At 36.6% G+C, this 13,722-nt stretch overlaps 1 protein-coding gene across 1 annotated transcript; it reads left to right on the top strand.

Annotated features, from left to right (window-relative positions):
• The first annotated feature begins 2,460 nt into the window (after positions 1 to 2,460).
• On the top strand, positions 2,461 to 8,530 carry LOC135612399 (S-linalool synthase-like). The gene is made up of 12 exons (XM_065108667.1): positions 2,461 to 2,805; positions 3,802 to 3,994; positions 4,088 to 4,308; positions 4,388 to 4,511; positions 5,487 to 5,602; positions 5,712 to 5,929; positions 6,872 to 6,987; positions 7,105 to 7,197; positions 7,284 to 7,499; positions 7,570 to 7,699; positions 7,788 to 8,030; positions 8,108 to 8,530. Exons 1-12 carry the CDS (start codon positions 2,505 to 2,507, stop codon positions 8,408 to 8,410), a joined length of 2,274 nt encoding a protein of 757 aa, XP_064964739.1. The 5' UTR covers positions 2,461 to 2,504; the 3' UTR covers positions 8,411 to 8,530.
• Positions 8,531 to 13,722: the final 5,192 nt, after the last annotated feature.

Below are 13,722 nucleotides of genomic sequence, written 5' to 3'. Positions count from 1 at the left end.
GTTTGAGTCGATTCCATGAAAGTTGACCAAGTTATACTTGATCACATATCATATTTTAAAAATTTCTAATTTTGATAATTAATCATCATAAAATTTTAAAGAATAAAAAATAATATTAATCATCTTAGAAGCATGTTCTAATATTCTAATGGTTAAAGTTTAGATTGATTTATGATAATTAATTATCATAAAAATCTTTAAAAATCATAGAATGTGAAAGAATTAGAGGCAAAAATATGCATCCTTCGACCCATAAATATAATTTACTCTCCTCTAATCGACAAATTGATTTTGATTGCATAATTGTGTGTGAAGGTGCTTTCTGAACATCGTAAATCCAGGGATACTTTGGTCAAGAAGTTTAGGGATCAAAATTTCAGCCACAAATCCTTAAAATCCAATGGGCAGACTTGGCATCCTGCGAAGCTTTACTTGGTTAATAATTATTAGTACTTTTTAAAATATATTAAATAATTTAAAATTATACATAGTTAAAATCTAAAATATTATAATTAATTTTAATAAGTTGTATAGAAAGTAATAAAAATGATAACATCAACCAACATTATAAACATAAACATTGATGATAATTACACTAAATCGGATTAATTATAATTTATTTCTCACTTGATGTAAACGTCTTCTTAAACAAATAACAAAAAATTTATTTAGTTAAGTATATTTAAACAATCTTTCACTATATTATAAAATCAGATCGATTTTATGTAACATGGTTGATTCATATGGGTGAGTTATCTAAAAATCGATTGGGTTATTCAGTTTTTTTATTTTTAACATATCCAATCTAATAATTGAATCATATTGATCAATAATCTAATTTTTAATTTTTTTGGGTCCGATTATTTGATTCGGTCCGATTCTAATCAATATGTGTAGTATCAATAAATATTGATTGGCAGATAGTAGTGACGAATTCGAAGTTGAGAACTTGTAATATCCCAAATCTTTTTCTAGCATGGAAGAAACGTTCTTGTAACTTATCGGATTTCTATGTCCATTAATTTGTTATTTCAAGTTCATTCGATTTTTTAATATATCCAAATCTGATAATTGAATCATATTGATTAATGATCTAATTTTTAATTTGTTAGGTTTGATTATTTGATTCGATTCCAATAAATATGTGTCATATCGATAAATATTGATCGGTAGATAATAGTGACCAATTCAAAGTTGAAAACTTATACTATTCTAAGTCTTTTCTAACTTGAACATAGATTTGCTACGAAAGGAACACTGTTGTAACTTGTCGGGCTTTTATATCCATTAGTTTGTTGTTCTCACTTGGACTAACCTAAGAGTTGATAGGGAGACCTACACAACTGGACGTGGCATAAAATGGTTCCACCAATCCCACGAGGATTGCTCCTTCATCTTGGCCATTTCTCGGATATGTTTTATTGCGACTCCGAATTCCTGGTTGAGACATCTCCAGGCTTCATGAAATATTTGGTTCAAGAAAGCTGGAGGTTGTGTTGTATGGGAACGCATGAGTTGAGACGTCAACATCAATCAATTCATCGTCTCACGCATCCAAGCTTGACATGCGCAGCGAGCCAGCAGTGTGTTTGCAGACAAAATGAATGTTTGCTCTATTGGGGCATCGACCCGGACGAAGCGTACGCTGACCATTTTGCCCATTACCTGAGATCTCGGAAATGGAGTATCTGATGGGAAAGAGTATTCGTTGGACCAGAATTAAAAGATTCTCTCTATAAAAATAGAACTTATCAATAAATAATATCATTATTTTTTAAATCAAGTCAGATTATTATCTTTTTCAAAAAGAACATACTATATATATATATATATATATATATATATATATATATATATTTGATTTGATATGATATGATTGCAGTCTTTATTACAATCATATTATTTCTTTTTATTCTTTTATTTCTTTTTATTACAATCAACTCGCTACGACTCGTCTTATGTCATCAATTGAAACAAAAACAAATGATGGATTCTACTTGTTTTCTCCCTACAAATTATTGTTAAAAAATGACAAAGTTCTATCTTGGTTTCTTATGACATGGTGGGCCCCATAACATAACTCTTCGAGAAAAGTTGGTGACATGAAGCCATCGCCCTTATTGCATACAAAGAATGAAATGAGCTAGTAGAGAGGGACAGCAGCATGTTCCACGCTTGAGAAACCAGCAGCCTGTGCTCGTTTCTCACGAATCTCGACCTGTTGCAAAGCTATACTTCCATTTGTCTACAGGTGACATGAACAGAAAATGACATCAAATCAATCTATGGCCACTCATCATAGATCAACACACAAAGATGCACAGTGAGTCAACAGTGCGTTTGGCAGAGATGTACAGCCACACAAAGTTCACCGACAACAGATGATATAAGCGTGCATCAACTGCTCGATCGATGTTTTTTGCGGTGAGCTGCTTCTATAAATAGATAGAGCCTCCTTGAACCCCTCAGCTCGAACACGTACCGATCCATTCGCTGTTTAGGAGATGGATGAGTCACTCTCTTACCTTGTTGAAAGGATTAAGGATGAGATGTTCTCCCCCTCAGCTGACATGCTCTCCTTCCTGCCACTGTCGCCCTACGACACTGCATGGGTCGCCATGGTTGCCGGTCCTCAGTCTCCTCATAGTCCCATGTTTCCCAAGTGCCTGGAGTGGATACTCCGCCACCAGAGAGACGAAGGGTACTGGGGGGAGCTCGGCACCCCCATGGACTCTCTCACCTCCACCCTCGCTTGTGTTGTTGCACTCAATGCATGGGACACTGGCCATGCTAATATCGAGAAAGGTAAAACTGGCACACCCAACCATCTTCACCCTCCTTCGATATCTACATATTTTTTCAGTGGTTTGGTTTATAAAGCTTTGCATAATAATATTTATTTGGATAAACTCAAGTTATTATGCAGTATATTCATATAAACTGATTCTCCAAAATGATAGAGTTGATATGGAACCCCGAACTTGTACTCTGGGAAGCCATTGAGAGAATGGAACAATATCGGCAGAGTTTGGAGTATAAAGAACAATTAATTCTATAGCTATAATTATAAATACTCTAAATGAACATTGCCTTTATTTGCAGAGCGAACCGGTTATGGTTGCTTGGATAACAAAACCTAGTCGCAATCTAGCTAATTACAAGTACCTAACTGTCATTTTATTTCTTGCAAACAAAAGTCAAATTACAGTATTGCACTATATGCATCAGAAAGCAACATCTGTTTCAAAGAAAGGACAAGCCCTAACTTACGATAACTCCATCACTGTATGTCATCAGTAAGGAGTCACTTTCGATACGAACCTGCGGAATCGACTCGCGAACGATAGATTTTAATCTTTCCAAAATAGCAGCAGCTCCACAAATCATACATTTGTACACTATTTTAACAAGCATGATTTATTTTCACTATGATAGTTCTTCTAACATAAATATGTACAAGCTCCACAAATCACATAGTAATTGGAGATTACATAGTTATCACTTCGTAGAATGGGTACTCATTATTCAGAGAGTGAAGCTTTCTTTCTTTGAGCTGACAGATGAATTCTTAATTTGCTTTAAGGACTGAAAGTAGCTTGGAGTCTAGACCTCCTAAATCTGGTTCTTTGAGTCAAATTCTCTGATAGATTTTGACAAAGTTAATGGTGATGTCTTTGATGTTGATCTAAATTGCATGTGGTAGATCTTTAGATATATTTCCTTCCTAAGATGCACATGATCTTCACATCTCTGATCTTGGATTAGCATGTACTTCTTGACATACTCTTCCATTTTTATTAGGATTAGGATTTCTTCGTGCAAACATGGTGAAACTTCTGATGGAGCATCGCGGTGGCATCCCTCGGTGGTTCTCCATCGTCTTCCCTGGCATGCTTGAGCTGGCACTGGCCAAAGGCCTACCCGTTCTTCCCGACGGCGGCAGCATGCCAGCAGTGAACAACGTCTTCAACAGAAGAGAAACCATATTGGCAATGTAAGGGTCGGTCATAGTAGTATACATTAGCCGCGCAAGGCTGGGACTCTGTTTTCTTGCTCATACACAGTGAATTCTACTATGATATGGCAGGGAAAAATCTTCCGGCAACGATCGCCACCCCCCGCTAACGTCGTTCCTTGAGACCCTGCCAATAAGCTGCAGGCCAAATCATGAAGTGATTCTTGGGCTTCAGATGGAAGACGGCTCGCTCTTCCACTCTCCTTCTGCAACCGCTTGTGCTTTCATGATTACAGGCGATAGGAATTGCTTGGAGTACCTGCAGACCATGATGAAACGATGCAGTAACGTGGGTAAGTCCACTAACAAAGAATCTATTTCGAGTTAGATGGATGCATATTCTAAAAGGTAGAATTGGTGTGGAGTAAACAGTTCCTTCCGTGTTTCCTGTGGACGAAGATCTCATAAAGCTGTGTCTGGTGGATCATTTGAGGAGGTTATGGTGTGGTGAGCATTTTGCGGAAGAAATACGAGGCGTTATGGACCATACTTACAGGTATGGCATTGTGTGGCTACTGGAACTCGTTGTTAATCATTATCAGATATACATACATATATATATATATATATATATCGACAGCTACTGCAATGACTTTATGGATGGTACCCGATGTTGGTTGATATGTCTCGATTCATGTACTCTCTGAGGTGAATTCTCATCCAACACCAAGACGAGTTAACGTGACCTAGAATTTCTCCTACATACAAATTATTTTCTTTTTTTGTGAGGTTATTTTTCTTTCTCCCCTATTTTCAAAACTTTTGGAGGCCATTTAATAATTATTTCAGGATTAATCAATTTGTACTTTACCAGATTGGAAGAGCCATCGAGAGTAAAAAGCAGAGAGAATCTTGCCTTGTTTCAGATATCTTACTATTGGACATAACAAAATCTTTTTCTGAAAGTTTTCTTACAATAAGCCAGCCATGCTCTATAGATCACATTAGTTTTAGGTCCTCCCTAGTCTAATGCCCATCCAAAGACATTTCAGTTGCATGTTCTAAAGTTCAGCGGGTCGTTGTTCACAATCTTTTATTGCAAGAAAAACTTCCACTTATATAATAGATCTGTTTTGATCAATGTTTGCGAAGCGACCTCTCTCTCTCTCTCTCTCTCTCTCTCTCTCTCTCTCTCTCTCTCTCTCTCGGGCTAAACAATGGTGAGCTTCTCCACTTTAACTGAAAATCCAAATTCCACTAATTTTCTGCCTCTGTTATAGATTTAAATGATCTTAATTCCTATGTCATGCCACTACATAACTCCAACTATCAAGATTGTTAGATAATATCGTAGACAAAGAGACCGATTTAAAAGCCAGAGTGCGAAGAATGATGCTTCATGCACTTACTCATGGAAAATTATGTTAAGGACACCTTATCTTTATCTCTTTTTGTTTTTTTGCTATAATTTTTTATTTTCATTTATAGTTCTTGGGAAACAAATTACTTTAGCTTTGTTTTCAACGTGCAGGAATTGGGCTACTCAACAACGAGAAGATTACAAGAATTATGAGATATCGGAATATATATATAGAGACTCGTTAGCCTTTAATCTTTTAAGGGCATATGGATATCGTGTAACACCAAGTAAAATTTATAGCTACCATAATCTCAAATTTTTAATAAGTAGATTATGCTATGCACAGTTGTTGCAATTAATGATTCATCTAACTTAGTAATCTTCGGTTTTATGTAGGGAAGTTTTGTTGGTTTATGGATGAGAAAGATGTGCTCACGCATATCATGGAGAACTACACTGAATTCTTAGGAGCCATGGTTGGTGTCTACAGAGCAGCACACTTTATGTTCCCCGAGGAAGTTGAGCTTCACAATGCCAAAGTTTTTGCTATGAAAGTATTGCATAAGTGTTTGCATTTAGAAGGCAACAATGACTTGACCGGTTTTGAGAAAGAGGTATAATATATCATTCATAAATTTTCGTGATTGTGTATGTGTATATATATATATGTATATACATATATAGATATATATACATAAATATGTATGTATGTATGTATGTATGTATCTATGTATATGTATATATGTATATACATATATAGATATATATACATATATATGTATGTATGTATGTATGTATGTATTTGTATATATATGTATATATATATATATATATATATATATATATATATTCATTTGTTATAATATCTCAATTTAAGTCTAATGAAATACAAGACACACTTATGAAAGATAGAATATTCGTTATCTCATCGGATCAATTTTTTAAAAATCATAACTTAGTTGGTAAATCACAGTAAGTTACTTATCAAAACCTACCTTTAACATTATCTTTATAAAAAAAGTTATCACTTACCCTTTATAAAAAAATTTCTTTTTTTGCACCACATGCATAGTTAATTAATTGGTAAGAAGATATCGTTGGATCATACCTTTCATGATCATTAGAAAATCTATAATAATAATAATAATAATAATAATAATAATAATAATAATAATAATACCAATAATGACGAAACTGTCTACTAACTTAACAAGTAAAACTTTAATTGTTCATCATAAAATCTTAGATTTAAATCTTGCCTTCACCACTTAATAATCTTGCCTTCACACACACACACACACACACACACTTGTGGTTGAAACAATGGTTGAAACTTGTGGTTGAAACAAAACTTGTGGTCGAACAAAAGTCCAAGTATCGAACTTGCGGTTGAAACAATGGTTTAGCTTACTACATGAGATTTTGAATATTAGAGTTCAGGCCGATGCCTTGTAATCTTGAATATGATGCCGATTTTGAATATGATACTGATGATAGTAAATGATGTGTTATGAAATCTTCAGACTAACCATTGATGTTGGTCACAATTTCGACAGATTGAGCATGAAATGGAACTCCCATGGCTCGCTCGAATGGACCATCTTGAGCATCGCATGTATATAGAGAGAAGTAAAGGTTATATAACGTGGATCGGAAAGACCAACACTTGCAGGTAATTTAAATGTTTGAAGTTAGTAATGCTTGAAGCACTTATCTTTCACATTTTTCGCAAGAAGTTGCTATTGAATTCTACAAAACCATTAGTAACATCAAACCTGTGCAAATGCAGGCTTTCATGTTCCCCGTTCGTCATCAAATTAGCAATTAAAAGCTTCTTAAACCGCCAATCACTTTACAAAAATGAACTTGAGGAACTCAAGAGGTAATATATACTTCATGTTAGAGGTTAAGTGACAGTATCCAGATATGATCTAATAGGTTTTCTCTTTCACTGAATAATATGACTAGGTGGTCCGAAGAATCAGGGCTGTCCAAAATGGGATTTGGCCGAGAGAAGACAACATATTGTTACTTTCTAGCCACCGTTCCAACATGTCTTCCTCTACATTCGGATCTACGGAAGATAGTCGCAAAGTGTGCAATCATAGTCACCATTGCAGATGATTTCTTCGACGAGAAAGGTTCTCTAAATGAACTAGAAATCCTAACTGAAGCTGTGCATAGGTACTATCCTTAACCACTTAAAATGTGTTTGTAGTATCAATTTATATCCTTAAACCATTACATTCAATAGGTGGAAAGGAGAAAGCTTGTGGGGCGATGCGAAAGTAATTTTTGATGCGCTCGACGAACTTGTATGTGATATAGCTTTCAAATCATTTAGTCAGTATGATAATGGTGTGGAAGATGTTCTTCATGACATGGTAAGGTTTGATCTTTCTCTTTTCTCGATTAACATCCACTAAGAATAATTTGGTTCTCACTAACTTGGTGATCTGCATATATATGAAGTGGCGTGATGCGTTCGCCTCATGGCTGAAGGAATTCAAGTGGAGTAGTAGTCAACATGCACCTTCAATTGATGAATACATTGAAGTCGCCACGACATCTGTAGCCATACAAGTAATGACTCTTCCTGCATGTTGCTTGGCTTGCTCAGGAGCTCCAAAGGACAACATAAAATCCCGTTACAGCAAAATAACTAAGTTGGCAATGTTCTGTGCTCGTTTATTGAATGACAGCCAGAGTTACCAGGTAATAGTGACTCATTCAATCGACGTATCGTATTTGTTGAATTGACAATATTTGTTGACGGTAAGTTTCCATTTCAGCGAGAATTGGAGCATGGGAAGTTTAACATGGTACCACTGTATATGAAGGAGAATGCAGATGCAAGTATCGAAGATTCAATTGACCACATAAGGGACATTCTTGAGAAGAAAGGGAAGGAATTTGTTGAGCTTCTCTTCGGTGATGAATATAATAGTGTTCCAAAATTATGGAAAGAGCTACACTTGACAACTCTGAAAGCATTTTGGATGCTCTATGATACGACTAATAAATTTGACTCGCCTACAGCATTGCTTCAAAACATTAACATGGCATTTTATGATGCTTTGGAGATTAATGTTTAGACAACTCTATCATTATAGCTAAAACCTTTTTTTTTTGTAAGAGAAGATTGTATTGATCGAGCAATGTCTTGTTGATGAAATATGAAGATCAATACAAGGGAGTAAATTCAATGGACCTCTTTGTTTTAAGTGCAATGACATGCAGTCAAATAGCTATTAAATTTGTTGGGCTCTTTTTGTAAGAATTAATTATGAAGGTAGGAACCGATCCCATGACTTCACTATTAAGGATCAACGTCCTAATTGAACCAGCTTTCATATTCATGAATGCATGATTTCTGGTTCAGCACCTGATTTTGATAAGCAATATGCATAAATGATACCGAAAAAAAAAACACTATTTCACTCAAGATATCTCAATTTTCTTATTTACTATCGACAAGTTTTTTTTTTTTTTTGTCTTCATCGCAAAATCAACTTGTTTTAACTCTTTGATGTTTTTATTGTATTTTTTTTAGATGATATAAAAAAAATTCTTATTTTTGAAATATGTCTTTATCGAAGATATATGTATCCCTTCATTAAATAGTTCTATTTATATTGCATAAACACTCATAATAATCACTTTTATCATCCAAATTTTATTATTAATCATTAAACCATTAAAATAATAAAATAAATCAAAATATTAATACAAACATGAGTAGCACTAACAAAATCTTGGTATGAATAATTTAAAAAAGATATATAATTTATTTAAAAAAATAAAGGCTTCTCCATTACTATTTATATTAAAGATGTTAAGACTCTAGCTAGGAGAGTTCTAATTGAGTTTTATTGAAGGGACATTCATGTAAAACCTATCTAGCTGACCCCTATTAAAGAGGTGAAGAGGCCGACTAAGGTTAAGATTAGTTTGAATGTTGCTTCTTAGAAAAGCATTAGGAGTTGGTTAGAAGTAGGAGTCATATTAGGAGTTGGGGTTTAGAAGTCATATAAATAGTCATGTATTTATCCTCTTTTAAGAAAAAATAGATGAATCTTTTTAGCAGCCTTTGAATAGTAACCTAGAGAAAGGAACCCCTATAGAGTTCCAAGGAGGCCGACCTCCTAAAGAGATCAACCCCAAGCTTAGAATCCTCAAGGGTTTTAACACTTGGTATCAAAGCAACATTCTTAGTATCTCGCTGCCCTTCCACATCCATTATCCCTTCACAGCCGCCCAAAGTAATTCCCATAATTGCTTAAAAGATCATCGTCGAATTCTGTCATTATCTCCACCACCGCGGATCATTCTTTGATCTCCCCATGAATTGCAACAGGTTCTATTTTCCTACCTCACTGCTACTACAATTCAGTTATCCTTATTCAAAAATCTAAAAAAATTGTTCCTATATTGCTACATAAACTTTTCATTGTAAAGTTTTTATCTCTATAACGAAACATGCATCGTAGAATTCCAACCACATAACACAGTTTGTTTGATTTTGCTACTACATTTTTTTCTGTCCAAATCTCTACAATTTTTTTACGACAGCTTTGACACTTCTAGCAGATTTTCCTTTAGTTTCATCAAAAAATTCTTAATATAAATCACTGACCTTTTACGTCCAAACTGTTATACTTTAGATGTACAAACCTACTGCAGTACCTTTCCATGATCCTCAATTTTTCTAAACCTTCCACCATCTCATGCCATTAACCCATCAACAGAAAAAAGACAAGGACATCTCTTATCTATAAGCATATGCTATAGTTTCTTAAGATCCAATTAATACCAAATTTGAAGCATGAGAATCTCGGATTGAATCGCGCTTGGAGGACAGATTGTGCACTTTGTTTGTAGAATTCAGAATTGGACAATTGCCGAGTCCAACCAAATTTTAGTAAGGAGAGAGTTCAGAAAGGCCTCAAAAGAAGGAGAGATAGCCCTCGGACATGCTTCAGCCATGTATGAGAGTAGACTTCCCGCGATGGGAAGGAGACCTAGCAGGGTGGATTTCACGCGTTGAACGTTACTTTCGCTACTACCGAACGTCGGATGATGCTATGGTGGAAATTACTGTCATCCACCTTGAAGGAGATGCTATTCAATGGTACAATTAGCTAGAATATAATCATGGGGCTCCGACGTAGAATCAATTTAAGAACGCACTAGTAAATCGTTTCGGACCTACGGAGTATGAAAATATCGATGACCAACTCGCAAAGATTCGACAAACCTCTACGATTCAAGCGTATCAAACTAGGTTTGAGAGGCTATCCTACCTTGCTCGTGATTGGACCAACCATTAATTGTTAGAAACATTCATTGAACCACTCAAGCTACAGATAAAAGGGGAGGTTAAGGTACGACAGCCCCGTACTATGGCAACTGTAATTTCTTTCGCCAGAATACAAGAAGAACGGCTCAACCAAGATGCTCGAAGGATGAGATCCTCTCCTAGGCCCACAGCATATAAACCTCCTTCTGCTCTCAGCCATCCTTCACTGCTAAAAAAATTGACAAGAGAAGAACTATGTGACCGATTAGCAAAGAGTTTTTGTTGGAATTATGATGAGCCATGGAACCGCGATCATCGCTGCAAAAGGGGCCACCTCTTATTGATTGAACCTCTTGAAGACATGAAGGAGGAGGTCCAGGAGCATGAGGAAGAGGTTGTGGATGAAGAACAGCAACCGATTGATATTATGATATATGCCCTTGTCGGTTACGCAAACTCACAAACGATGAAAGTGGGAGGACTACTGAAGCAACAACCTATCACCGTTCTTATTGACACTGGAAGTACTAATAATTTTATAAACAACAAGATTGCTATCCGGATAGCCTTACCTATCAAAAATTATAGCAGATTTGACGTTAAGGTCGTCGACGGATGAATTTTGAAGTGTGATCATAGGTGCCCACGGGTGAAATTGTTGTTGCAGGACCAAGAGATAATTACATATTTCAACCTCCTCCCTCTTGATGATTATGAGGCCATGCTCAGCATCAAATGGCTGATGACATTAGATGATGTTTCCTGGAACTTTGTAAAACTAATTATGAAATTTTACAGCAAGGGGAAAGAGGTGATACTGCATGGGAATTGTGGGGGCAACGTAACAACGATTTGCACACAATGAATGGAGAAGGTTTTACATAAAGTATGCAGCAGCTTTTTGGTACAACTTGAGTAGCAAACTAAGGGAAAACCAATAGAATTTGAAGATCCAAACCTACTTTCTTTGCTTGCTAAATTTTCAGATATATTTGACGAACCGCGCAACCTACCTCCTACCCATTGGTATAATCATTGTATACCAATTCTTCCAGAAAAACCTCCAGCAAATACTCGGTCATACCGGTATCCACATCTCCAAAAGGATGAAATAGAAAAGATTATAAAAGAAATATTTGAAACAGGAGTTATTCGGCCAAGTTGCAGCTCCTACTCTTCACCAGTGCTCCTTGTATGAAAGAAGGATGGAATATGGCGAATGTCCGTTGGTTACTGAGCTCTCAATGGTATAACTATCATGGACAAATATCCTATTCTAGTAGTAGATAAATTATTTGATGAATTAAAGAGAGCATGAGTCTTCACAAAGCTGGACCTTCAATCCAAGTATCATCAAATACGAGTGCGCGAAGAAGACATACCGAAAACTGTCTTTCGAACACACAACGGCTACTACGAATTTTTAATAATACCCTTTGGTCTCACTAATGCTCCCTCTACCTTCCATAGCCTTATGAATGATATTTTTCAGAATTATCTTTGTAAGTTTGTGCTAGTTTTCTTCGACGATATCCTTTTTTACAGCCCTTCTCTTGAAAGTCATTTTCAGCACTTATGACATGTTTTGATGATTTTACGAAAACTTATTTTTTTTTCAAAAAATTGAAATACAGCTTTCTTCAAAAGAAAATAGAATATCTTAGGCATATCATGTCAGAGGAAGGTATAGTGGTAGACCCCTCCAAAATTGAAGCAATGCAGAACTGGCCGACCCCGAGGAACATAAAATTATTACGTGACTTTCTCGGTTTAACAGGCTACTACCATAAGTTCGTGAAAAACTATAGAAAGATCAGTGCACCCCTTACTTCTTTGCTGAAAAAAGATACTTTCCAATGGTCAGACAAAGCCACCACCGTCTTCGATGAATTTAAAGTCACAATGGCGACAATGCTCGTACTAGCACTACCCGACTTCAGTAAGACTTTTGGAATTTAAACTCCCATGCTTCTCCTCTTTCACAATTTTTACAAAAAGTTGTTATGGAATTCTACAAAAACAATTTGTAACATCAAACGTGTGCAAACACAGGCTTTCATGTTCCCCGTTTGTCGTCAAACTTGCAATTGAGAGCTTCTTAAATCGCCAATTCCTTTACAAAAATGAACTTGAGGAACTCAAGAGGTAATATATTTCATGTTAAAGGTTAAATGACTATCCATATATGATCCAGTAGGTTTTCTCTTTCATTGAAAAACATTACTAGGTCGTCTGAAGAATCAGGGCTATCTAAAATGGGCATTGGCCAAGAGAGGACAACATATTGTTACTTTTTTTAGCACTGTTCCGATATGTCCTTTATATTCATGTAGTCGCAGAGTGTGGAGTCATAGTTACCATTGCAGATGATTTATTCGACGAGAAAGGTTCTCTAAATGAAGTAGAAAGACTAACCGAATCAATCCATAGGTATTGTTTACCACTTACAGGGTTTTTTATTATCAATTCATATCCTTAACCATTACATTTCAATAGGTGGAATGGAGAAAACTTGTGAGGAGACGCGAAAATAATATTTGGCGAATCGCTCCCCCAATTCGTGGCGCGCTTTGCCGCAAAAATCCGGGGATTCCAAGACGCTCACCCTCCTGTAACCATGCAGGCATTCCTAAGGGGCTTGAGGCCCTCGAGGCTCTTTTGGTCACTCATCGAAAAGCCACCCGCGACCATTCCCGAGATGCTCCAGCGCGCCAATCAGTACATCGCTGCTGAAGCCCTAATGGCGAGGAGGCGCGAGGACAACAAGAGGCTGAGGATGGAGCAAATCCGAGGAGCAGCTCCAGCGCCCCCATCGCAAGCTCACAAGAAGCTCGATTGGCCCGAGTCAGAACCTGCGTTGCCCCAATCAGCATGCCACATGGCGTAATGGCACCGCTAATGACAAAGGGTCTCCCGCCAGTAGACCTAAGCCCGAGATCAACTACTCAACCAATGGGACTAGTCTCCTCTTGAGCCACACAGCTCAGTCCCCTGACTAGCGATTGGCCATTATCATCCTGCCATGATACCGCCCTTAGAGGACCGGCCGCCACGCCGGCACAGCTTTTGCCCTAGTCGCTCCATTTTGATCCTCGACTTGCGACTCGT

Source organism: Musa acuminata, chromosome BXJ1-2, assembly GCF_036884655.1.
Source record: "Musa acuminata AAA Group cultivar baxijiao chromosome BXJ1-2, Cavendish_Baxijiao_AAA, whole genome shotgun sequence".
NCBI classification, from domain to species: domain Eukaryota; kingdom Viridiplantae; phylum Streptophyta; class Magnoliopsida; order Zingiberales; family Musaceae; genus Musa; species Musa acuminata.
The sequence above is the reverse complement of the archived record's forward strand: the minus strand, read 5'-3'. Positions and strand labels throughout refer to the sequence as shown.